The sequence below is a fragment of the Cajanus cajan genome, chromosome 6 (assembly GCF_000230855.2).
Source record: "Cajanus cajan strain Asha chromosome 6, NIPB_CcT2T_4, whole genome shotgun sequence".
NCBI lineage: Eukaryota > Viridiplantae > Streptophyta > Magnoliopsida > Fabales > Fabaceae > Cajanus > Cajanus cajan.
This window is the reverse complement of record NC_138522.1, coordinates 52,487,735-52,515,321: the sequence shown is the minus strand read 5'-3', so window position 1 is coordinate 52,515,321 and position 27,587 is coordinate 52,487,735. Positions and strand designations below refer to the sequence as shown.

Below are 27,587 nucleotides of genomic sequence, written 5' to 3'. Positions count from 1 at the left end.
TTTGCGAATTTTAAAATTTGCAGGAAATTTTCCTGCGAAATTTCTTGCGAAAAAAATTCGCAAGAAAGTTTTTGCAAAAAAAATTTGCAAGAAAGTTTATTGCAAAAAAAAATCGCAGGAAACGTTGTTCCTATAAATTATTTTGCAAAATTTTATCTGCAAGTAATACCTTCGTGGATAATATATTTTTGCGGATTTTAAAATCCGCAGGAAATTTTCCTGCGAAATTTCTTACGAAAAAAATTCGCAAGAAAGTTTCTTGCAAAAAAACAATTCGCAAGAAAGTTTCCTGCAAATTTTTTCGCAAGAAATTCTGCAGAAATATTTTTTATAAAAAACATTAAAGAAATTACTATAAATTTTATCAATAATTCTTCAACTTTCAAATGCTCACAATGAATTCATTCAAGGCATTTGGTTCCGTATCCTCAAAAAGGATAACGATAATCACTAACCATGCAAACACAAATAAGAGGCTGTTGTAGTTAAACATAATTGGAATGCTGCAATATATTACTAGATTAATTTACGGACTCGTAGACCGTCAAGTTTACATAATCTTCTGGGTAAGTAAAACTGATTCTTCGATCCATCTTGACATCTTGTTTCGTTTTATAATTACGGGAAGTGGATCCTGTGCAGCCAACTTTTCTGCACTCTCTTTATTACTCTAACTTTTCTTTTACCATCTTGTTTCATTCTTTATTTTTTTTCTTCCTTTTCCTTTTGCGATTTTTGGCTGCAGACCCCCGGTTATACGATGAATAATTGAATATATATGTCCCACATATATATACAATGTGTATGAAATGAAAGAGCATGAAATTATTAGCATCTTTTTCGTTTTTCCTACCGAATGCCACAAGCTTTTTTGACGTATACCTTTTTCATACTAAATTAGTGATAGTTGGGATGATAGAATTATGAATTAAAAAATAACGAAGTAGTTGAACACCATTATAGCAGAAAATAATTAATGCAATATGTTGTGCAAAAGCATAAAGTAAATCAAAATCAAGCACAGGGAATTATACAAGATATGCATTCACACGACCCACATTATATTGAACAGTCAAAATCCCTTGTTAAATGGGTAGAAGTAGAACATGCATACATGTTTCTGATCATTGAAATATTACAATGTACTATAACTTCAATTTTTATTTAACACATAACTAACTCATACAAAATCTCTATTCTCATTCTCATCCATCTTTCCCTTAGCACTGGTAACCACAAAGTCAAGATTGTAGAGCACAGGAACCATAGTGAGAAAGCACAAGAAGACCAAGACGGGGCCAAATATCCATAGCAGGAGAGGAAGTGCTGCATAGAAGAGTCTGTTTCCAACAGTGTTTAGAATGAAGCCTCTCTCCAATATCTCATTCACATATTCAGGGGTCACCAAGGACATGGGGTCCTGGGGGGTATTGATTAGGATGTTAACTTGGTTTATGAACCTTATGGACAAGGAGTGGCAAAAGAAAGAGAAGAGGAAAATAGAGAGAAGAGTGACATATTTGAGTGACACCATGAACTCCCCATGACCCCCATAAACAGTGTCCTCAAGTGGCTTTTTCACACTGTAGCTGCTGCTTACGATTGCTGCAAGGCCTGAGCATAGGAGAATTGAGGTTGTGGCCATTAGGGTCGCACCCATGATTGTGTTTCGAAGTGACTGAACAGCGAGGATGTTCTTTTTGTCATTGTCCTGCATGCCATATAATCGTCACTCTTCAATTATTGTTTTGTGTTATTTCGTTTTCCAATGAAATTCCGTGTACCATGCACAAAACTAGTGGAAGAGAACATTTTGTAATATTAGGTGAAATAGTACAAAATAATGAAAAGTACAATGGCACATGCACTTCTTCATGCTACTTATATACCCTATTTGTATATGCGATTAATCGAATGACGCTTCAGAAAACTTTAATTGGGATATGATATGCGATAGATTTGGCAAAAGTCAAGAGTCTCACAAATTATGTATAGATAAAAAGTCTTTATATTATTATTATTCTTATCTTTTTTCTTAGGTTGTATATGTCATCTTGTTTTACTGGTAGTGGTTTGCTATATTATATTGAAGAGATGGTACTTAATCCTATTGGTGATACCAAAATTAGTTGCCATAACGCGTTAAAACTAGAATATACTGAGAGAACATGGGCGATAATACAAGATGAGTTTAAAAGAATTAATCATTTTTAAACTCATGCATCTCGGAATTTTAATTTGGGGAGTTTAATAATATTTTTGGTTTTCATTTTTAATTATAAACATTTTGAAAATTTACATACAAAAGTGGTATTTTTATGTTTTCATTTTCTATACACATTAATTCGTCGTTGATATTGCGACCAAGGGTAATTGATTTGTAGTGAGAGCATTGGTTGTTGTAATAAACTTTTCAGCAAAATTAATAAAATACTTAACGGGCTAAAAAGTATTCATTATTCATTCAAAATATTTTAATTATAATAATTTTTTTATTTTTTATCTCACTTATAAATACGTTGTTTGTGAATGTATCACCATACAAATAGATTGAAGATAAATAATTTAAGATAAAAAAAAATAAGAAAAGATGAATGGTACAGTTTTGATAATATATGTGATAAAAATAATTTTAAGAAAAAAATATTTAAAAACTGGTAATAAATAGTGAAATAGTATATATATTTAAAATCAAGTTTTTTTTAAATAGTATGTTAATAAAGTTCTAAATAAGGGTAAATTGGAAAATAAATATTAAAAGAGTGAACAGACGTAATGAAATTATGAAATGTCGTTAGTCTCACACTTCCTATTTTAATATTTTATTAACATGTGGATTTGCATGCACATTATCTACGTCTCGTGACTTTTTTATCCAAAGGTGTTCATTATGTAAATATATTATATAAAAGGACTATTTCAAAACATTTTACTGTTTTGTGTGGTTAATAGGGATCTCATTTTATGTGGTTAATAGGAATATCGTTCGTCAATGTAACATTATCTTGTACTGAGTTATTTAATTTTTTTTAAAAAAAAAGTGAAGTTAGAGTCGTGTACCTCAATAATGATCCTACGTACGACACAAGCAACACTTATTCTAAATAATTATAAATATAAGTGTTATTGTCTTGTAAAGAGGAGTTACTTTCTTTTAATAATGGATGTCGATACATGAAATTCATGGAGGACTAGATATATATATATTGTTTATTTTAGTAGTATTATTGTTCCTTTCAATGGTTTTTTTTTTTTTTTTGTTTGTAATGGGTGCCACTATCTCCACTAGAGACTAAGTTTGATATATTTTTTTTTATTGTAAGTAGTGTCACCACTCTTAATAGAAGATATTTTTTTTTTTTAAGTGTAGTCCTGCTATTCCCATTGGAGACTACCATTCGTGAGATACAAATCCATGAGGATGAAGTCAAATTCAATTGCGGTGTACATTATATAACTCAATAAATCTTATGTCAAATGATAGTGTCTGCCTGAAAATGATTTAAAGGAATGATTGATGTGGAATTGCTGATTCTGCTTTGATGAGTACAGAATTGTTTTAGGAAGGAATTACACTAATTAATCACAAGTTTATTAAATTTTATAATAATTGCGTTAAAAAGTTCATGGAAATTAAGCTCTAATTTATAAAGCAAAAGCTCTTCACAGTTTTATGTGCTCGGTTGAACTAAACTCATTAACAGTTAGAGTTTCATCCCTCTCAAGTTTTTTATTATTATTTTTAACTAAAACTAATTTTTTAATATGTAACTCCAATCTGATTTTATAATAAGTGGCATGTGATGTACTCATCGAGTTTTATGACGCATTTTATTGCTTGTTACAGTTATATCAAAATGAAATATGTAAATATCAGACTACACTGAAAAAAAAAAAAAAAAACTTTCATTGGGAGCAGGACATTACCTAGATAAAAAAAAATACCAAACCTAGTCTCCCAGTAAAAATAGTGACACCATATTTTGAAACACACCTTACAACCGCAAGGTAAAAAGACTTAGTTTGATCGATATAATACATATTTAAGTTAGAAATTTTAATATAAGTCATCAAATATTATATATTACCAAAACATTGGACGTTAAATTTCAGATGTAGAAGAAATTCTAAATTAAGATACCTTGATCATCGCTGCAACCCAATTCCGTCGACCAGTAGCATTGATGCCAATGATAGTTTTGTGAGGATGAGTTCGAACAGTGTGCCACAGCCATAAATGGTAAGCAATACTCAAAAGAAATCCTAAGGGCACCAATATCACATCCAAATAACACTTCTTCCATTCCATCTGCCTCAGAGTTAATTAGCTTATCGTTTTCTTCAAATTAATCACTTGTGCCTGAAAAGTTAGCAGTCTCAGTTGAATTTGATATATATTCCTCTCTTTGTGCAATTCCATATATCCATGGTTTATATACACATCAACAAAGGATGAATGTGGACTTATTTGACTACACGATTCAGTCTGTACCTTAGTTAATAAAGAATAACCCTTACTTTTCTCACTAAATTACAAACCTTATCCTAATATATTACATGTGGGGTTCTTTTTGTACACCTTTAGTCACCTATTACATGTGTGTACGTGTTTTCTTTTTCATCTTCCAATTAGTTAGGCCCATTTGCTAGCTACTTGTATATTTTTAGATTATATATATGGTATAGGTTGATCTAAAGTAAGTGACTTACGTTAGAAGATATTGGCTAATTGTATTATGAGAAAAGTTTTAAGAAAATCCTTTCAACGTTGTTCCATTTAATTTGATGTAAAATTTTATGAAATAAGGTTTTAAAGGTATAATTTTGGTTTAATTGTATATTTTGTCATCAATATTATATAATTATACAAATTTTGTAACTCAACTTTTAAGTTTGTATATTTTACATTCTAATTTTTAAAAATTTGAACATTTTATTATTAAGTTAATTGATGAAAGTGTCGTAATATAACATATAATCTATGATGTGATATATAAATCACTAATATAATTTAATATGTTAAAGTATTCATTCGTATGTATTTCATTAATCATTTATTTATGTCAATAATTAATATATTATGTTAATAAATAATGTGTTATATAGATAGTCAATGTATTATGATGCAAAATTTAAAAAGTTAAATAGTAAAATATAAATATTAAAAAAAAAGTGAATAAACTCTCGAAATCGTAAAATAAGTGATGAAAATATCAATTAGACCTACAACTAAGGTATAATATATAGCAACAATTGGCCAAATTTAGACAGAATGTTATATATGTCGTTTGCACGTACGCAATTCTCAAGATATTTTCAAGCTAAAGCCCGTACATAATAGTATGATCAGGGTACATATTTTTAAAGATAATTGATGTAATTAATAATAGACGCACTCGTATAGTTGGGGAAAGCTTTTACATAGTATGATCTATTTTAACATTTTTTAAATGTATTTTAACTATTATTTGAAAAGTATCACACTTTCACATCCTTATATCATGCAGCATATCAAACAATGATTTGATTATTTATGATAACATATCTTACGTATCATTTTTAAATGAAGCTAAAAATTAGAGAAAAGATAACATGGCTACATTAGAAAGGAAAAGTATAACACCTAAAACTTAAGTTTAATTTTGAACGAAGCAGGAGTAATTTCCTATTGCTTCAACCTACCATAATTTTTTTTCCAATTGAAAGTAATTTTATTTTAGTAAGTAGTAAATAGAAATCTAAAATTTGAGTAAAAAATTTCATTACCAAGTCAAACATGCATTTAATTTACTTAAATAAAGTCATTAATAAACTATGAGTGCATTTTTTTTTACAACCATGAGTGTATTTTAACAATCTTAATAAAAAAAAAAAGTTTATGATATATAGGTTTTTTTCTAGAACTTTTATTTAAAAAAAAAACTTTTTTTAATCTTTCGATTGAATCATTAATTTTTTTTACGGCTTTTGTCTTTTTCATTTTTCTCATTAAGTGTCTAGTAGTATTTTGGAAGTCTAAATATATTTTTTCTGGATGGAAATATGGGCATTGTTGTTATTATTTGGAATCAAAGTAGGTTTTATTTGAAGTTAGTAGAGCATTTTTCCTGCATGCAATTAAGATATAACTAGTATTTTAATCAATGTACGTAATACATAAAATAATATTTTATTATATATAACTAAATTTTATAATAAATAAATATTTTTAAAATCTAAATTATATTATTATAATTAAAATTGATATTAATAAATATTTTTATTATATAAATTATATTTTAGATTTATGATAAATAATATATTTTGTAATACAATTATATTTTTACTGTTGATAATTTTTTAAAACAAATATTAAAATTTAATTTACAAATAAATGAAGGATAAAAAAATATAACAGGTTAATAAACATGTTCTCATAAAATAAAAATTTATTAAAATATTTTTGTTAATAAATAATTCTTAAAAATACTATCTTTTAAAAATATATTATAATTTATATTGATAAAATTATAAAATAATGATTTAAATATGTATTCAATTCTTTTAAAATGAACAAGTTTTGAATTTTTTTTTTATAAATTTTTTTTTATTTTTATCCTTTTAAATTCTATAAACATTAATTTTGAGGTTTTGTAAAATAATTATTTTTTATTTTCATTTCTTTAATTTTTATAAGTGTCATATGCTGATAAAGTATTACAAATAGTTGTGGATACTGCCTGAGATAATTACTTGACATTCTAATAAAAGTATAAGTATATGTTTGAATATCAGTTCAAAATCATGTTCAACAAAAAAATACACATTTTAATAAAAAAAAACTTGTGAGAATAACTTTTTCAATGTCAGATGAGTTCAACTCAACTGATTCCTAATTACATAATAAGTAATTAAAATGGTTAATTTTAGTATGGACTAAAAACATAGTTTCAAGTTTTAGATAGAGGAAAAAAATTATAGAAATCAAAATCAAAATTCACTCATTTTATATATATTACATACATATTTAAACCTAAAGTAATTTTTATTAATAATATGTAATGAAATAGTTTAAAAATAAAGATAAACAATGTGGGTATCGATAAAGGAATACATCGATATATAACCATTTTTTGTCTTCATATTTCTTAAACAATTTTACACCCAAATTTTTAAATAGTAAAAATATACACATCTATATATAAAAGGGATACATAAATTTATAACCGTTTTTCGTCTCCATATTTTATAGACGATTTTATTAATAAATTTTTAAAAAATAATAAAAAATAATAGAAGTTATTTATATTCCTATCACTCAAATAAGTTAACGGCTTGTGACTAATTAAATTCCGAAATCTTTAATCACCAATTGTATCTCAATTTTTATAATTTTATTTTAAAAATTTAAATAAAGTATAGAAATGTGTAGCGGCCTATTCGGACTTAGGACTTAGGAGTAGTAGGAAGAAGAATGAGAATGAGAATGGCAATTGGGTTAAAATAAAAGAAGTGAGGGGCGGAAGGATAGGGTTGGATTGGAAAGTGAGATTCTGACAAGGCGCATTCTAATTAATTTCATGTGAGGCCGATTACGAGATAAGGAAAGGGCCACTCTCAAGTGGGCCCAAGCCCAACTAGTGCGTTCTCACTTCATCTTCACCCACTTCTACACTCTTTGCCCTTAGGAGTTAGGATTTTGGAGTTGAAATTTTGAACTTGGACAACTGATAGAATTTTCTACAAGTAGTTTTCAAAAGCAAAATATTGTGATGATATGGTATGACCTATTCCTTTTTGGAGTTGTAATTTTATAATGAATATTAATTTTCAGTTAATCGTTTTTCATTTTGATGTACATACTCTCGTGTGTTTTAGGTATTTAACACCATTTTCTAGCAACCTTTGTAGCAAGATTCCCATGATCAAAACCACATCTGGACAAACTACCATTCCCCCCTAAATTTGAAGACCATCGAAGTTACGATGTGCCTACAACATGTGATGTTATATTTCTCATTCATTTTCTTATCCCACGAACACCAATAACTACGTGTCGCAGTGCATGGAGGTGCATTTTTCCAATCGTCCATTTTTGAAGCCATGTTGCTAGACAATATTCTCACCCTCGTCTATTCTTGGTTTCTTGTTTTGGGTTTTTTGCGTGATGGAAGTTTGATGACAAATTATGCACAATCATAGTATGTTATAATTATATGATACTTAACAATTATAAAAGATTGATAGGTGTGTACCTAAAAAGGAAATCGCTATATGTTCGCTATCTCAATCGAATCACAAATATGTAATGAGGCAAATGTTTGTCCTCTTGTTTAATAGTTAGGGTTTTTCACACCATGTTATGATATACAAAATTATCTAATATGACGACAATTTTATAATCACCAAATGATAGAATAAATCCCTCATTTAGACACCATGTATGAGCCTAACACTTCATAATTCACTTTCATCTTAAACTCAAGTATATAATATCTATCAATTAAAATAAAACATACTGTTTTATAATTAGTATTAATAACCTAAAATTTAATTTAATAATTAAACAATGCTATTTTACAAAGCATCAAACATCTTCCACTTGGATTTCTTTTAAAAAAATTATTTTCATAATTCATATCAACTTTAGGTCTCTCGCAAGTAAGAGATAGAATGAAAACGTATTAATTGATCTAAAAAATTGATAGCATACAAATAAACACAAATCATGGTTAAAGTTAATTAAAATTAATCTTTTTTGTTTACCACATAAATCATTTTTTTAATTTAAAATAAATTTGAGAAAAAGGTTAAGTGATAAAAAGTTGAGGAGTGACTGAAAAAAAAGGGGAAAAAACGAGTGAACAAACTTAAGAAAAGGTGATATGTGATTTAGTATGTATAAAAATTTACAATAAATACGAAATGGCTGAAATTAATTCCATTTTAGTTCATACAGTGGTATATTTTATTTTATATATCTTACAAGCCATCCTCAATAATTTATAGCTAGACGCTAGTAAATCATTTCCGACTTTGAAAAAGTTGGTCAAAGAGAAACAAAAGCAAGTTAAAGAGTAAAGACATGTTTATAAAGCAAGTACGAATATAGTTTTAAATGATAAACTTGCTGGTTGCTGCATTCATTTCCACAAAGTCCCGGTTTGGAAACATTGAATTTGATGTTACTTAATTAGACTTTAACTGATTTGAGTTATTTAAGAAAGTTTGTTGATTTACACTCACTATCTTTTTTAGAAATAATATTTTAATAAGTTATTATTTTATAAGAAAATTAAAATTATACTCACTAACACATTATTTTTTTTATATATATATAAAGTAGATATACGTTAATAAACATAAGTTTTAATATACATTAATCATTATTATTTTTTCTTCACATGAAATATGTTATGTTGGTAAGTTAAATTTATTTTATTTTTTTTAAAAGAAACCAAACCTATAACTGCTTCATATATGTATTTTTTCTATAAAAAAAGCAAGTAGATATATATTAACAAGTTTTTATTTCTAATGCTACAAAATGTAACCAAACTAATACTTCAAATATTTTTAAACAAAGAACTTCAATATTGACTATTGAGTAACCAACTTTGTATATGCTTTTATAATTGCAAAACCAAATTAATAAATGATTCCAAACATTTTTGAAGTTATGCAATATTTCCAGTAAATATCATGAATGAGAGTAATGTGAATTGAGTTGGTGTCAACTTCTTTGATACCATCTCTTGTTAGTGGTTCAAGTAACAAGAAGCTTTATTTTACTTAAATAAGGTCTTCAAATTTTGTGAGCAGAAAAAAAAAATATGGAAAGAATTTTACCTCTTTAAATTAGTTGATTTAGCTTGACTCAAATAATATGGAGAATCTAAACAGAAAGAAGAAAAAAAAAGCAAAATTTGACAAGACCTTAGTGGGGATATGCGTGATTGTTAAGGACATTGCCTATTGAATTATAAATTTTCCTAGGGCAAGCTAGAGGGGAAAAACCCTTAAAAGAAAAAAAGGGTCCTTATCTTTGCAGAACTTTGGGATAACCATCTTCATCGAAGAGAGGAATAAAAGCAAGAAATGTTAATTATGCAATGAATGAAAAACTAAAGAGGTTGTCCAATCAAACAGAGGATACCTAATGGGATGCCATGGGGCATGGGAAGGAACAAACCTTTGCAATAAGTGGATACTTGATGTCCACCTTGTGCCTAGTGCTCCAAAACCGAGACACAAAACAAAACACACCAAAATCTTCCTGTAATTTAATTGTTCCAACTTCAATCACACAAATAAGAATTTTTAAACATCCTTGATATTATTTGAAAATTTTCAATTTAATAAAATAGTACAAAGACAAAAAATAATTATATTTTAAATATAAAAATAACCTTTTTTACTTAATAATTACAAATTATTAAAATATAGTATTACAAATTTTAAATTGTAGATCCATTAACATTTAATTGCACTAAGCTTCTCCAACAGTCTAACCCAATTGAATTCTCCGAGGCTTAGTCAAATTGACAACCAGAGTAAACCCATTAATGAGAATATGCTTAGAAGATGCCTGCGCACAATTAGTTTGTGTACACTAAGCAAGTAATTTGGGTGACGTATATGGATGGATCCATGGAAAACGTGTTTATATGAATCGTCTAATGTTTCTAAAATCGTAGATATGTTATTAATGAAGTGCGATATTTTTTATGTTATGGAAAAGTATTTAGTAATAAGTTAAAACGAATTGTTATCGTGAAGATGGAAGCTAAACTCAACTTTTCCAAAATTCCGTTGGGGACAACTCGTGGTAAATAGAAAAATTGCTGCAGAAAAATAATACTTTACAGAAAATAAAAAGGTGAAATATTCAATTTTTTTCAAAACCCTTTTGAATAGTAAATATGTTACTTCTAATTAAAATGGTCCACTGAATTGACGCTTAGAGCTAGGAAAAGGATTTTAGCTCAATTTAGCCAATCGGATATGACTTAACCTCTGAGTTTATTCATGATTCACCTCAAATTTGTAATGGAATGATTGGATTTGTTTGAAAAGAAATAAAGCTAATAAATAGTTTTTACATTTTAGTAATTTTTCACCTTTCCAACTAAAATATTATTATGGTAAAAGAGTGGAGTTTCATTCAGCCTTCAAAAGTGAAAAAAAAAAAAAAAATCTTACCTTTCTATAAGGTGTGAAAAAAATCTAACTTCTATTACGAAAAAACTACTATGCAACTCCAAAAGAAAATGAATTTCTATTTTTAATAAAGTGAAAAGTTATTTTTTAATATAAAATAGATATAAATATCTTTAAAAATGTGAACACCAAATAAGTGTATCATCTTTATATATAGTTTATATATAATTATGGTCAGTCCAAACATAAGACTGTTTAAACCCTAACTTTAAACTTTCAAAATATTTTTTTTATTTATAAAACTTAATAAATTAATTGTATTAGTATTAACTTTTATTTATTAATCATTATTTAAGTCTAATATTATAAGGACTCATGAGATTCAATCCTAATATTATAATTTTTTGTTAAAAGCTTTTTTTTTTTATGGATGAGTGTTAATTTTTTTATCACTCTCTCATCTTTAAAAAGGATCAACTTCAAAACTTGTTTTAGACCTCAAAAATATGTTTATTCATTTGTTTGTTTTCTAATCAATCATGTTACTGGACATAGCTGAATTGGGCCGTAACACTTGATGGGTTTTTAGTCAACAAATTTGGAAGAATGGGTCGTTGATAAACAGCAGCCTATTGATAAGAATAATATTAGCCCAAAACCTTGTTAATCAACGAAGATGAACTAAAATATAACATTTAATTAGATTAAAACATATTTAAATATTAAATTATCACATATCATTATATCTTATAAGGATAAGTAGTATGGCATATTCATTATATCACATACGTTGTTTGCCTTTTCCTAAACACAAAATTGATTGTACACTATGAAAACCATATATGTTGCTTGTTTCTATCAAATAATGAAATGGATTTTAGTTTAGTATGTATATAGTTGATGAAATGCAAAGGCCATATGATCGATGTGTGTTACAGAAAAAAGTATTAATTGTGTTTGTTATTCCAATGATTCTGTTATATGGTTTAAAATAATCACCGGCCATTTTCAGTGATAGTTTGCAATGGTCTTCAACATATATGAGGAAGCAAATGCAATGCATTGATAAGTTATTATCTCAAATGGTGCAATGGAATGCGGATCATGGTCGGAGATAATTGTTCAATTTGCTACACCTAAAAGTCAAATGGCTTATACTTTTTTCTGCCAACATAATATATAATATTTTATTTATTTTGTTCAGATTCACCTCCATCTATGATAAGTCTTCAAGTACCCCATTGGATGACGTACTCCTTGAAGTTGAACAAATTGGAATGGTAATTTCGTTGTTAGCCACGAGGAAATAGTAGAAAACCTGTATAAATTGTGCAAGAAATTAACCTGGTGCTTCCAAAGTCTTAATTTCTGGTTCTAGCTGGAGTGATTATTTGATTATTTTACTCTTTCTTCTAAAAACAAACAAAAGAAGAGTGGTTATCTTTCTTTTTCTTCTATTAATTTTCACCACCTATTTGATAGTGCATTGAACCTGTAACAAAGAGTTTTAGCCTAAAGTTGAACATGACCTAGACTTAAATTATGAAAAAACTGACTCAGCCTTTGTCTAGGTCTTTAATGTCGCGTATGTCATGGGAACTTTTATATTTTGTTAAAGCACTGTATCATCTTATTAATTGATCTTCAATTAAAATATCATTTTGCAATGCGAAAATTCCTTATATGTTTAAAGAAATATTCAGTTTTTTTTCCTATGAATTTAAATTTGTAAAAAAAACCATAAAATATAAAAATTTATAGAATTTTATCTGTAATTGAAATCAGCAAAAAATATATATAATAAATATATAAGTAGCAAAACTTACAGGAAATTTCAGCAAAAACAATCTACAAGAAAATCGTATTTTAATTTCTAATAGTATACTCTAACTCATATTTAGTGTTCAGAATAAAATAAGAAAACTAAAAGTATGAACATAATAAATACTTGAGCCAGTGTATAACATGCATTAAATAATTTAACATATTGTAATATAGACTGTAAGCAAATAACAAAGTTTTCCATAATTAGAATATAATTAACACTTAATTTTTCCTGAAATATAAATATTTTTATAAATAAAATAAAAGTATTTTAACTTGCTTTTACTTGCAGTTTTATTGGTCTTATTTCACCACTGTATATATATTACCCCAGTTCCAAATAGTTCTTCAAACACAAAAGTAAAAAAAAAAAAAAAAGTGGATGTGATTGAAGACGTGAAGCAATGCGAGAATTTGCAGATAAGACAAACAGCAGCAAACAATATTTCATTAAATAAGCATGCTAATAAAAAAGCCTTAATTTGGAAATTTGAAATTGAATACTGCAAGAAATAAACGCTTGATCTCAATTTCATGCTAGCTGTATAGTTTCTCCTTTTACTTGCTCCCCTTCCTTATATCAAATGTTTTCAAAATCCTTTGAAAAAAATAATAAATTTGATTTAAATATGTTTTTAATTTATGTAAAATTAACTTGTTTTTATTTTAGTTCCTGATTTTTTTTCTTTGTTTTCCATCTTTTTAAAATTGAAATTATTATTTTTAGTCTTTTTTTTTATATAATTATTTTTAATTACTTTTTATTTATTAAAAGATTAAATGATATAATTATTCTAAGTATTATTCACGACTGTTAGTAATATCATATATGTATTTGACACCTTTAAAAATTTATATATATCCTTAAAATAAGTTTTACTTTTTATATCTTAAAATAATTGTTAAGGACTAAAAGTAATAATTATAAATTTTATACAAATAAAAATTAAAAAAAAATATTTTACAAAGATCAGAATCTATTTATTTCACAAGAACAAAAAATAATGTTTGTAAATTTTAGAAAAATAAAAAATATCTAAATAAATTTATAAGGACTAAAACATATTTAAGTCTTATTATTAATTATTACTTGTTCAACATTTTCTTATGCAATATTGATTTATGATTATATATGGATTAAAAACAATTTCAAAAAAAATATCTAAAAGAAATCTCTTGATAATCACATAGATAACTTTAATTTAGGCAACATTCTTAATTAATCTTTTATCATTTTAGACATTAAAATTTTTTAAAAAATTCATTTCAAAGGAGTTAATTATAATATTAGTATTAATTAGATTAAAATGTATTTTTATTTCTTTATTTTTTAAAGTTATTTTTGTCTTTTAATTATTAAATTTGAGTTAATATCGTCATTTCAAAACATGGATATTTTTAGGACACAATTTTACTTTTTAAACATGATCAAATTTATCTTTCAAACTGAAAATGTCAGTAAAATTTTTGTAGAAAATGAATCTCACGAATATTAAAAAAAATCTAACAATTTTTTTTCTTCTATTCATGTCATTCACTTTTGAAGATCTTCTATTTGATATGATCGCGCCGTTGATTTAGGTAGTTGCATATGATCTTGAACGGTACACATGTACAATTACGTCGTACGAGACTTTTTAATTTTTATACATAGGACTTTGCGTTCGAAACCAAATCTCAAATCAACCGCTAGCTTTCAACATAAAATATTTACTACTAAAGTATTTAATAATTGACAATTATTCAGTCGTACCTAGTCATCCATGATTTAAATTAATGAAAACCATGGTGGATTTAACTTCCAAAACAAAGAATGGTGAGGCAGAAAGAAAGCTCTGACTTGCACTAATCACTCACATGCCTAGCATGGGAAACCCAACTTGACGTTTAACTCATCCTAACTTGGACAACATCTTTTTGTTCCTTTTCTCATGCATGCATGTGATTTATTAAATATAATATTCCTCGTTTAGAGAATTGAACCTTTTAACTTTTAATATTCAAAATTATCAAACCATGAGTCTTCTATAAATTGAGAAAGCCATGTTAATTCTAATCCCATAGTTAATATTTCTCTAAGAAACTAGAGGTCCATCCTCCATGGATCCTCCAAAGAAACCTAACAAGATCAGGGAAATCGTGAGACTTCAACAGATCCTCAAGAAATGGAGAAGGGTAGCCAACTCTTCAAAATCAAGCAGAAGTAGCAACAACAACAACAACACCACCACCACCACAAGCAGAAGCATCAACTTTCTTAAAAGAACACTTTCTATATCAGAACGTGAATCAGCATCAAGCAATGTTGTTCCAAAGGGCTACGTAGCTGTTTGTGTTGGCGTGGACCTTAACAGGTTCGTTATACCAACCGAGTATTTAGGTCACCAAGCCTTTCACATGTTGCTCAGAGAAGCTGAGGAAGAATTTGGGTTTGAACAAACCGGGGTTCTCAGGATTCCTTGTGAAGTATCAGTGTTCGAGAGTATCTTGAAGATAGTGGAGAGAAAGGACAGGTTTTTCACACAGAAATGCAGGTTTAGCATTGAGAAGATGATGGGGTATTGTTCCTCCAATAACCACCTTGATTATTCTTCTCATCGTCCTCAAAGTCCAATGTGCAGATAGTTTAGGAATATTTTGACAGTTTTATACATTTTTTATCTTTTGCTCTTTGTGGAAGCCAATATTCCATGTATGAGGGTGAGAGTGAATTCAACATATAAATTACGTGTGAGATGACCCTTTAGGAGTTATGAAGCAAAGAATACAACTTTTATGGATTGTCCAAGTCCAAGTCTTGTATTTTAGGGATTAATATTTGTCTCTCACGCAATTTTGTATCAGGGTGATGATAAGGCAAAAGCAATTCCTAGATATGACAAATCAGAGTGCTACTAATTTCTGATATTCTAGAATAGAAAGTTATGGTATTTTATTACAGTTCAATATTCATAAAATTCTTATACTAATAAGAAAAGTACTTGTTACCAAACAAGACCTTTAACAAACTCGTGATCACGCATATGCATTATATTATACAGAAGGATATAACTAGTGAATAAAAGAAAAGTTATTTAATTGGAACGAATCAATCCAAATCTTTGAGTCCAAGGTCAATTTAGACGCCAAAAGTAGACTGTAGTTTCAGGGAAAAAAAAAATACTGAAATAGTTAACGATTTTCCCCCCCTTGATCTCTACAATAATACACGCTCTAAATTGATAATTAAGAATGGAACTGTGTTGTTCATTTTGAAAACACTCCCCAGTCCCCATTTAGGTTCTAGAAACTAACTTTGCCTAGTTTTGCTGAGCAACATGAAAAAACAGAGAACTAGGCCTGCACAAACCAACTTTCGATACCTAAACATACACTTATAAATTTTCTATTTCATTTTATTTTATCTTCTTTTTTCACTATATCTTCTATCATATCTCTCTCATGTAGGTCCTTGATAGATAAGGTGAGTTTTAAGAAATTGCATTTATACATTATGTTCGCAGAATTTTTTTACAAGAAAAAGAAGATAGGAGAGCAAAGTAAAATGTGAAATAAGACGATTTGATGCAATGGAAAAACAAATGAGTTATGAGAGTATTATAAAAATATACATGTTGTAGGAATGCTATATGATAATATAAGTAATTATGTATGTGAAGTTAAATATTTGATGTGTGAGAGTGGCCACATGCATGCTAGATCTCCAAGTGATAATTGGAAGGTGGAAATGAACATACGGATAATCTACGGAATTGTCCCATCTTAAAAGCCATGTCATGTTTTCCCTTCATTTGAATTTCCTTCCCATGTGGCTTTTGTCAAATCATTGAGATAACAAGTTGCAATGCCAGAATCATCTGCATTAGGCAAACACATGTTTCAATAGTGCTGTTACGCTTAATAATATTAAATTGCAGTCACTTGCCCTCAAGTCTTGCTCATCTAAAATTTATTTTTGGTGTTTATTTTAGTAACTTACCATGAATTTAACAACACATCATTTGTAAAAGATTTTTTTGATTTATACTACTGAGGAGAAAGTCTAATTTAGTTGATTGAGCAGAAGGTACACGTTATAAACCTCTTTTATTGCGTTTTATTCTCATGTTTAAAATAAAATTATACCGGTATAGAAATTAAATTACAATTTCAAACTTATATTACACAGCTAAACACATGCCAGCATTCATTTCAGCAGCAGAAAACACGTGTAAACTGTGAAACGTGAGAAATCAGCCCTCGTTATCTGGTGGATATCACAAGACTAAAATTACAAGCCTCTGCAGCATATGCATGGAATCTTCTATTAAGTTCAAGACTTCTGCTAACTACTATGATGTATCACATGGCCAAATAATTAGTGGCATATATCATTCGTATGCTGCCTTCAACTTAAACAAATTGTTGAGAATAGTTTTAAATCTCCCCGTAACATTATTCTCTTAATAGTCCTTTTAATTACTAAGAAAAAAGAGTATTAAATGTTTTTTTAACAAGATATTAAACTTTTATTTATTACTGTATGCAAACTAGTAAGAGGATGTGGTAAGAAATAATTATTTAGAGGTTAATTACTAGCGTAATGGCGTTCCAGTTTCTTAAGAAAATGGTTTTACGGCATTCAAATCAAAACATATTGGCATCTAAAATGCAATAGATTCCATGCAAACAAAGTACAATAGTAGAGAAGTCAAATAGCTATTTTTATTTTTTAGATCCGAATTCAAGAATGTGATATCTGTACTTGTGTCATGTGTAATCAACTGAAAAATCCAGTAGCAACTCTAGTCAGATTTTCAAGGAGACCACGTGCTACCTCCATATTTAAACTATCATAATCATTACAATATGTCTGTGTAAGTGCAACTTGAGAAGAGATTCATATATGAGCTAGTTTTATCCTTGTTCATTCAACTTGTTATGAAGAGATATATTAACTCACTTTCAGACAAAATGGAATGATAAGGCGTTTCAGGGTTATTTTGCTTCTTTATTCATATATTCAATATTATTTTTTTTATAAGATTTACAATCAAGACAATAATATTTCAACATTGAGTCTTATGCATACTATCACAAACAATAGTACCTTATTAATATTATGGACCAATTTTTACTAAAATATCTAATTCTCTTTCTTAAATTTTATAAATACTTCATTATTAAGTATTTCAAGACAACAATCTTTATTAGGGAGCAAAACTAAAATAGAATTTCAATATTTTATTAAAGATTGAAAAACATCAATCAAAATAAAATTATTTTTGAAAACTAAAGCATCAATTAATTTGGAACCGGAATATGTTAGAGGCATTTCTCAACCCTCCAAAACCACATTGTTTTTAGTCAACAAACAAGCAACCACATTGTTTTTACAAGGTTTCCCTCAGGATTTCTACTAGGATCAAGTGTTGTTTTCACTGCCCCTTCTCTCTTTCAAACTATCAACCTTTAACTTTTCACAGGCTCAACTAGGAATGCATTTCTAATACCAAAACACTGTTAACTACCTGAGCAAGACTTGCACAAATAGAAGATATAAGCTGTAAACTAAAATAAGTACAGGTGATGAGTGATTAGTTAGCAACACAATGAAGCACCGTTTTGAAAACAAAAACCGTTTCAAGGTAAATATACGAATTGATAGCTTAAACCTGATTAAGATTTTCCCTTTGTAATTTATAGGTTTCCTTTTGAATATGGTCTTTAGTAGTCTATTTATATTGTGATGATCAATTCAAAGTATCAAACAGTCTATTGTCTGCTTTTCTTGCTTCCAGGATTAATTTCCCGTGTTGAATTTTGAACCGTTCCACACAGACGAAAAGTTTCCATGAACCCCAGTTTTCAACCCACATCAAAATGTAAAATATAGAAGAGAATAGGAAAGAAGAATGGAAAAGAAAAAAAGACTAGGGGGAAAGCATTTACAGGAGGAACTTTACGCAGTTAAATGTATATTGTCATACATCACGTCATATCTCATGATGTTTAACCCAACCTTAACACAATCTAACGGAATGCAACATAAAAGTAACCTAAAGCAGAGCTAAATCAGCAGAAATATTTGCTAAAACTTGAAGCTAGCGGTTTCAAATTTGTCAACCACATTTAAAGATTCCAGGATATAACTCAACTCCATTTTTTAAAAAGTAAAGGTAGAGTCAATGGAACAGGAACCCTTTGGCGAAACTTGACTGAACAAGAACAAGTACAGTCCTACTTAAAAATTCTCCAACCTTTCTAATTAAGAACAATTATATTGCTTCTAAATTTGTGAAATTGTGGAAAGAATATTAGCCACATACTAGAAGTTTGATCGATAAAGATATTAGAAAAAATCTAAGTCCCACTTATCTTATATCATTAAATAGGATCATTCACTAATCTATGTAACAATGCCTATAGTGTTAGGCATGAGAAAGTATTAAAAAAAATTCAAGTCTCACATCTATTAAAGATAAAGTAAACAAAGAGTTTAAAATAGTATCAAAATCTATCTTAATTGTTGTTGGTCTTATTAGGCAACCGCTATGTCTTATCCTGTGATGAACAATTCTTGTCTTATAGATGATATTAGAGTCTATCTAACCATTATTATTGAACTTATTAGGCCACCTTTTATTAAGTCATTATTGGACCATCACATATGTCTAGTTTTGCAAATTTTGTGTTTTGAGATGTTCAATCCTCGGGAAGTGTACTAGAGATGTGGAAACAATCCTCATCTTTCAAGTAAATTTCCAAAGGTTGAGTTAGACTCTAAATCTCTTTCTTAAACAGAGGTTACGAGACATTAGAGACCACTGAGAAATATTCATGAAAGAGGAAATGTAGAACAGAAGTTACTTACATTACATTTTTCCGAACATTGACTTTGAAAAGCATAATTACTAGATATAAACTAATATGTATTAAGAAGAGATACCCCCTTCCCTTACATTGTACAAGAATGTTTGATGGGACAAAGAATTTGGCATTGGAAAGTCGATGATCAATTGGTGGAATCGTTGAAGTCAGGAAAAGTGAGGCATTTGAAGACCTTGCAGTTGGAACACAGGACATATCCAACCTGAAGAAGAAAATGTTAATATGAATGAGTATGATGATATGATGTTAGTTGACTTGAGTTGACTTACGGCTTTGCAGGAGGGACATCGACGGTAGATACGCTTGTTGTTTTCTGCTTTGACGTTGGTCTTTTGGCCTTTGCAGAAGTCACAGACTAACCACCCTCTTCCATTGCAAGGCTCACACAAGATACCCGCATCAGAATCAGCATCCACAAGCTTTGCCTGAGTCTTAACGAAAACAGAAGGGCTATGCCATTGCCTGAGTCTGAGAGTGGAAATTGAAGGAAGGTGAAGAGAGGGTGCAAATGCAAATGTAAGGGACATGCTTCATCACCACTCCACACTCCACATTCTTCCTCCTCTTCTTTCTTATCCCACTTTTCCACATTTCCATTTCTAACCCTCTTTATATTTATGTTAATGGATTCGGCCCAACCAAATGCCGGGTTTGGGCCCAACCGAAACACGCAAGACAGACCCACTACCCATTCTTCTCAATCACAAACCCGCTTTAAAGGCTACCTAATTTAACCTTCTTCTTTTATTTTATTTTCCCTTCAAAATTTAAACGTCTTTATTATGGCTTAATTCAGTAATTCCACCATCGGATAACACTAACAATGTAATATTCACTATCAGAATTAAAGTTACACATCAGTAAAATATATATGGGATAATTCTTCTCATTATAATTTTTTTTATCTCCAAATTTTATAGATCATTATACCTTCAATTTTTAAGAATTTTTTTTAATAATTATCATTAACTTACTCTAAATAACTATTTATATTATTATTTTTTATTTTATTTTATTTTAAAAATATTTAGAGATATGAAATGTCTTTTTTCTCTTAATATTTAATAAAAGATTTTATTAAACATATTATTTTATCAACTCCTAAATCCCAAACAAAACAATTTAAGTGAAATTCTTGAAAGAAAATCACCTCAACCAAGAAGGTTTAGAGAAGAAGGAGACTTACGAACTATAACATTTCTCTCTAGAATTTTCTCTTTCAAGATTTTTAAAAAACGTAAAAAACGAAACTTATGATGTTCAATTCTAAATTAAAATCTTATATACTTCATTATTGGAATCAAATTAAACCTCTATCTAGAAAAATCTCAAAAACTACTTATACTCATAAGAAATTCTCAAATTCCAAATTTTTTTAATACAAAATAACAATTTATACAACAACATATAACTAATTAAAATAATAACAACAACTTAAAACTTACGGTACCACAAAAAATCTTATTGTTAATTTTGAATTTTGAAATAAAAACCTGAAATTAAGGTAGGATTCGAATCCTTTACGGTCCAGTTGGCACAATGGAATGTGTGGATGGGAGGAAAGGAGAAGAGGGGATGAAATTTGAGTGGATTTATGATGAGTTGGGTTTAATAAGTGTATTTGGTGTACAAGAAAAGAGAATAGAGTGGAAAATAACCATGATATTCATTTATTTATTTTTTTTACTTACATGAGATTAGGAGATTTGAGGAGAAATGGTAGATTTTTACAGTTAAATCCTTGTGTTTATCATGTGAGTACATAAAGTGGAGTCTTTCCATTACTTCAAGGGAGCTTGACTTACTCTTTGAAAATTCATATAGTTGATTATGTCACCATATAATCCAATTATATGGACCTTGTATTTTAATATCTAGTAATATAGAAAGAAGAATTTATACAACAACTCCCTCCCTTCCAAAACTACTCCTATATTTTTCAATATATAAATGTTATTATAACATAAATTAATATTAAAAATAATTAAAATAAAATAAATATATCAAAATAATTAATAAAGGCGTGTTTTAAGTTTTACCTTAATAATCAATAAAATTTTTATAATATAAATGATTACAAATTATTATTAGATATCCATTTGAAAATTATTGCTTCAAAAAAATTACTTTTTGTTTTTTTTAATATTTCGGCAGAATTAATGAAATTATAAAATTATTAATTATTTTTTCTTCCAAAATTATTCATATATATATATATATATATATATATATTAAATATCTCTTATCAAAACCAATTATCAAACTGTTATATCTTTTCTTAGACTAATCTAATCGTATACGTTATAAATATTATTTTTGCAAAATAAAAAAAATTGGATAAAATAAATATAGATCATATGTAAAATTATATTTTTAAATATTTCAATGAGTTTGAATAAATTAAAAGAATCAAAATATATATTAATATTTTTCATTAATAATTATTTTATAATATAAAACATTACTATTCATTATTAGATTTATGTTAAATTATAAAAATTAATTGAACATAATAAATGAATAAAATTGAATAGAAATAAATACATATTTTATGTTAACAAATAAAATAATTAAATAATGTTTTAAAAATATTTCTACAGGAGCAACTAAATTAAAATAGTTGAAATCTACACTCTACGTAATTTTTCTTTTTAAATAAAGCGAACATATTTTACAATATTTTTCTTCCTAAAATATTCCACCAAAATATTCAACATATTATATAGAATTAAAATTAAAATTAAAATTAAAATTAAAATTATTATTATTATTATTATTATTATATAATAGCACATTAATATGAAAAACTATGACAACATCATAAAAATTAATTATCCTAAAAAAAGTTATCATATTTTTAAATTATCTTTAAACATTTTAAAAGATTAATTTCTTAAAATTTAATTAATAATTAAGATTGTTGTTAAAATAAAATAATTTGACAAATTATTTCAAAAAATTAGTTTTTTACCTTTTCATAAAAATAATTTTATCAGAAATTTATGTAAAAATAATTCTCAAAAAATATTATTTTTAAAAAATATTATTTTAAATAATAAATTAAATGCGGAAAAGATGAGCTTTTTGTGTAGTGAACACTTCCTTAATGAATCGTTAAAAAATAGTTGAATTGTATTTTTCTCTTTTTAATTTTCAACTCACGTCCTTAATTTTTAACTACATAATTTTAATTCTTCAATTAAAAAATGCAATTTTACTTGACAGTTAAATATGCATGCATTGAAATTTTAAATTCTAAGAAAAATTGTCCATTCAAAAAGCGGTCATGTTAATCCCAAGCGTGTAGTTCAGTAGTAGGGGTTGATCCACACTTAAGCAAGGTCAATTTTGGGGTCAGCTATCCCACCCTTTGAGGTGCCTACAACGTAGCGAGGAGATTAGTCACTACTATCGACAGTGAATACTCCAGGGACGAATAAAAAAATAATAATTATGTTTTGACTGTATAAAATAATAATATTTAAGATTAAACTAATTGAATGACACTTATATTTAATATTTATTTAAAAAATTATACAATATAATATTAATATGAGAAAAACTTAAACACAAACATTTTATTAATCTGAAAAAATAACACTTAAAAAAGTTTACATTTATCCTAAAAAAAATTGTTATTATCTAATTTAATCAACATATTTTCACACATGTTTATTATTTGGGAATGAGAGTATTTTTTTTAAAATGTTCTTATTATTATAAAATCAATCTTAAAAAAAATAATTATTGTACTGACCGTACTTCGCACCCGGGCTCCGAGTCCGGATTAGCGATACAAAGCCACCCCAAGCACACGCTGAGCGACGTCAGCCCGGTATTTGGGGCCCGGTATTTGGGCAGATCATTCCTGTTGGATCCACTCGACATTATGGGACTCGAAACGTTGGATTGATAGCGTTGCCCGAAAAATAAAGGTCAAGTTAACACATGCGGAGAACCTGACAAACCCCACGTGGGTGTGCTCGAGATAAAGTCGAACAAGAAAGAAGGATTACTCGAGAATAATTGAAGTGTTGAGACTCTCCCAGAACCAGTAGGTAATTAAGCCAGAGCGGTTACCAAAAATTCAATCGAAGAAACAAAAGACACGTGGGAAGAGCGGTTAAAGGAAGTTACAATTCATGACCACGTAGCAAGCATAATGGATAGCGGTTATGAGTTAGAGGCGTACATGCACAAAAGTAACCACTCTTGATTGTTCTATAAATACAAGGATTACGTACCTTTACAAAGGTCGGAAAACTCATACTCTAACCAAATTCTGAAGCATTCTCTGCTTGCACATATGGCTTCCATGCAAGGAATCATCTTTGGGTATGATTACTTCTCGGCCACTTGTCTTTTCTCTTTTTAGGAGTAGGATTAGTGTAGTCTTTCTTTTCTCTTCTCTCCCTTTAATTACGTAGTTATAGACTTTAATCTTGTAATGCTTGAACATTATGTAATTTGAACATGATTTGTATTGCGAATGTATACATTGTTCATTCTATTCATATTGTTATTTGCATGCGGGAACATTGCTTGTTTGTTTTAATCGAAGGACATTTCGAAACAAGTAGTTGCTAAGACTTTTTCATCCTACTCTCCATTCTTGGTAACACGATAACACAGTAAAGCACCTAAATTGAAATACGTTCGTGTGCTAGTCTAAATAAAAAGAACCCAGGATTTGATGGTTAATTCCACCGTAAACAAATTGGCACGCCCGGTGGGACCCGTTTAATTCAGAACATAATTGGACTAGTTTAGGTGTGTGAATTTCATGAGATTAAGGAGTGGGAGAACTATGTCTACGTCTAATAATCCGAATGCAAGCCATAATAATGCAAATGTAGAACAGCCTAACCCCAATCCTGATAGTGCTACTAATGTGACCGGGGGGGCAAGGTCTCCTCCTGTGTTACTCGAAAACACAGCAAGGCCAAATAATGTAACTCAGGAACTGGTAGATGTCACGAGGGAGTATCCTTGGGGTATGCCACCTAATTGGCGAAGTACCCAACCTATACATGCTGATATGCCAGTACCCTTGATAGGGCCTAATCCCCAAATGCATATATCCCCACAGGGATATAATCCTGGACCAAACGGCATGGGGTTTGTTATGCAAGACCCCTATCAACATATAGGAACGAGTCAGGAAGGTTCGTTAATTCGACAAGGCAGTTACGTACCCACTGGAATTAGTAACCAAGCTATGATGGCTCTTAGACAGCAAATGGACCATAGTAATCATGACATGGTCAATTTGTTGTCAACTCAAATGCATAACATTATGACTCCCCTGTATGAATTGATAAACAAAATAGGGGATAAACTAGGTGAGGGAACACCTTCGAGAGCCATGAGTGCGAACTTGAATGACAGAGAAAACCTTGGGGGGCATGGAAATTTTCAGAATGTAATTCGACCTAATGGGAATCCCAATGATCATTTAGACCAGATGGTGGAAAGAATATTAAATAGGCATGGATTCGATGTAGGTCGAAACGAACGCCCATATTTCGTGTCAGCTTTTCCTGATTATATTACCCAAGCAGAACTACCCCGAGGAGTAAAAGTACCCAAGTTCTCGAAATTTGCAGGAGAATTGACTGAGTCAACAGTCGAACACATAGCTAGGTATGGAGTCGAATGTGGGGATTTAGCAAATAACGAATATTTAAAAATGAAATATTTCCCTAGTTCATTGACTAAACATGCTTTTACATGGTTTACTACCTTACCTCCTAATTCGATACACACATGGGTACAGTTAGAGGGTAGTTTCCATGAACACTTCTTTAGAGAGGAAACAAAAGTTAGTATAGTCGATCTGATGAATATCAAAAGACAAGATAATGAAACTTTGGATGACTATTTGAATAGATTCAGGCAATTAAAATCTCGATGTTACACCAATATACCTGAACATGAATTAGTTAGGATTGCGGCGACAGGGTTAGATTTCTCGATACGCAAGAAGTTAGTGAACGAACAGTTGAGGGATATGGCCCAACTGGCTGAAAAAGTGAGAAGGATCGAACAAATTAAACTAGAAAAAGAAAGGTTGAGAAAATTTGACAAATTTGTTCGAAAGGAGAAGGTAGCGTATTTAGAAAATTCAGATCTTGGGGAAGATTCTAATTGTGAAGTCTCGAGTGAGGAGTTTGAGATCAACTTAGCAGAACTACGCCCTGGCCCTACGTATCAGTGTCAAATGTTAAAACCAGGAGATAATGTAGAAGGTAATTCGAGTAAGAAGTATAGTTTTGATGTAACCAAAGCGGAAAAAATATTTGATATTTTATTAAGAGATAAACAAATCGTACTCCCAGAAAATCATAAAATTCCCCCATTCGAGCAAAGAAAAGGAAAGAAATTTTGTAAATATCATAATATGTATGGTCATTGGACTAACAATTGTGTGCGTTTCAGGGATTTTATCGAAAAGGCGATTACTGATGGTCGCCTTGCTTTTGAGGAGAAAGATATGAAAGTGGACACAGACCCATTTGCTGCTCATACTGGATATGTCGAGCCAGTCTCGATAGGAGGGATCAATATGGTGGATGTCACTGTCGAAGAGGATGACAATATTGAGCCCATTTCTGATGAGAAGCTCGAGGAACTAATGGAAGATTTTGCTAAGGAGCAGGAGCCCATTTATCCTAAAGAGGGGGATAGCTTAGTTGATTTCTTGTCGAAAAAGAAAGAAGCTGATAGAGAAGTGATGTTATGCCCTCGATGTAGTGCTGTATTTGATAGGGCTGCTGCTAAGGCTTTTGAGGAGTCAGATATGATGATGAATTATAAGGCTGAAAACCTTCGACAAAAGCCTAAGCCCAACGTCGGGTTGAATGCTGGGTTAACTATGAGGCAGGTTCACATGCCTCAATATAACGCTCCAGTAGGAAAGATGGAGATGTATAATTCATCGAGGTTTGGTAACACTTTTGTTCCAAATGCTAATGTGCTTATTGGCAAATGGAATGCACCGCCAAGACCTATGGTCGGAGGAATAGGTCGAGGGAAACAAGTGATGGCTTATCCACGGAACCCAGTGCAAGGAAATCTAGGGAAATTCCCAACGGGAAGTTATGGTCGTGGCTTTCGACAACCTTTCAACAATTTGAGTAAAACTCAGTGGAGAAGACAGCAAAGGATGCGGAAAGCTACTTTTGAAGGAGTAAAAGGAAATCGTTTTTCGATCCCTGTTCCCCAGAGAGGAGAGTCATCTCAAAAGTTCGTTGAAGATGATGAGGAGGACATGATCACTGATTGCTTCGAGAGTGGCTTCGAGGACTCTTTAGAGGACATTTGTGGGATAGTTTCGATCTTACCAACTGAGTATGCTGGAGCCATGGAAGTTGTGAATGAACAAGAAGATATCCATCGAGAGGACTTCTTCGAGGACCCCAATTATGAGTCGAAAATCGTATGGGTTAGCCAAATATCAAGGGTTATTCCCAAGTTTAACACTGCTGTGTTCGATTCTCCTACTGAGGAAATGAAAGGACACCTCAAGCCTTTATTGCTGACATTGTTGATTGAGGGGCAAGAGGTAAATAAGGTTCTTGTTGATGGAGGGGCAGCTGTGAACATCCTACCCAAGACAATGCTGAAGAGGTTTGGAAAGTCCTTAGCGGATTTAAAACCTCACAACATAATGATTTCGGATTATGCCGGAAAGTCTTCTCAGCCTGAAGGTATGATTCTGCTCGACGTAAAAATTGGAAGTGTGAGGAGGACTA

At 29.6% G+C, this 27,587-nt stretch overlaps 3 protein-coding genes across 3 annotated transcripts; 1 reads left to right on the top strand and 2 right to left on the bottom strand.

The window, feature by feature from the left end:
• Positions 1–1,028: 1,028 nt before the first annotated feature.
• Positions 1,029–4,421, bottom strand: LOC109797627 (uncharacterized). Its single transcript, XM_020357729.3, has 2 exons — positions 4,142–4,421; positions 1,029–1,711 (listed from the first exon to the last, which is right to left on the bottom strand). Exons 1-2 carry the CDS (start codon positions 4,307–4,309, stop codon positions 1,181–1,183), a joined length of 699 nt encoding a protein of 232 aa, XP_020213318.1. The 5' UTR covers positions 4,310–4,421; the 3' UTR covers positions 1,029–1,180.
• Positions 4,422–14,981: 10,560 nt separating this feature from the next.
• Positions 14,982–15,868, top strand: LOC109798130 (SAUR-like auxin-responsive protein family). Its single transcript, XM_020358359.3, has one exon. It carries the CDS (start codon positions 15,064–15,066, stop codon positions 15,586–15,588), a length of 525 nt encoding a protein of 174 aa, XP_020213948.2. The 5' UTR covers positions 14,982–15,063; the 3' UTR covers positions 15,589–15,868.
• A 3,891-nt stretch (positions 15,869–19,759) lies between these two features.
• Positions 19,760–20,414, bottom strand: LOC109797921 (chaperone protein dnaJ-like protein). Its single transcript, XM_020358088.3, has 2 exons — positions 20,103–20,414; positions 19,760–20,035 (listed from the first exon to the last, which is right to left on the bottom strand). Exons 1-2 carry the CDS (start codon positions 20,358–20,360, stop codon positions 19,958–19,960), a joined length of 336 nt encoding a protein of 111 aa, XP_020213677.2. The 5' UTR covers positions 20,361–20,414; the 3' UTR covers positions 19,760–19,957.
• Positions 20,415–27,587: the final 7,173 nt, after the last annotated feature.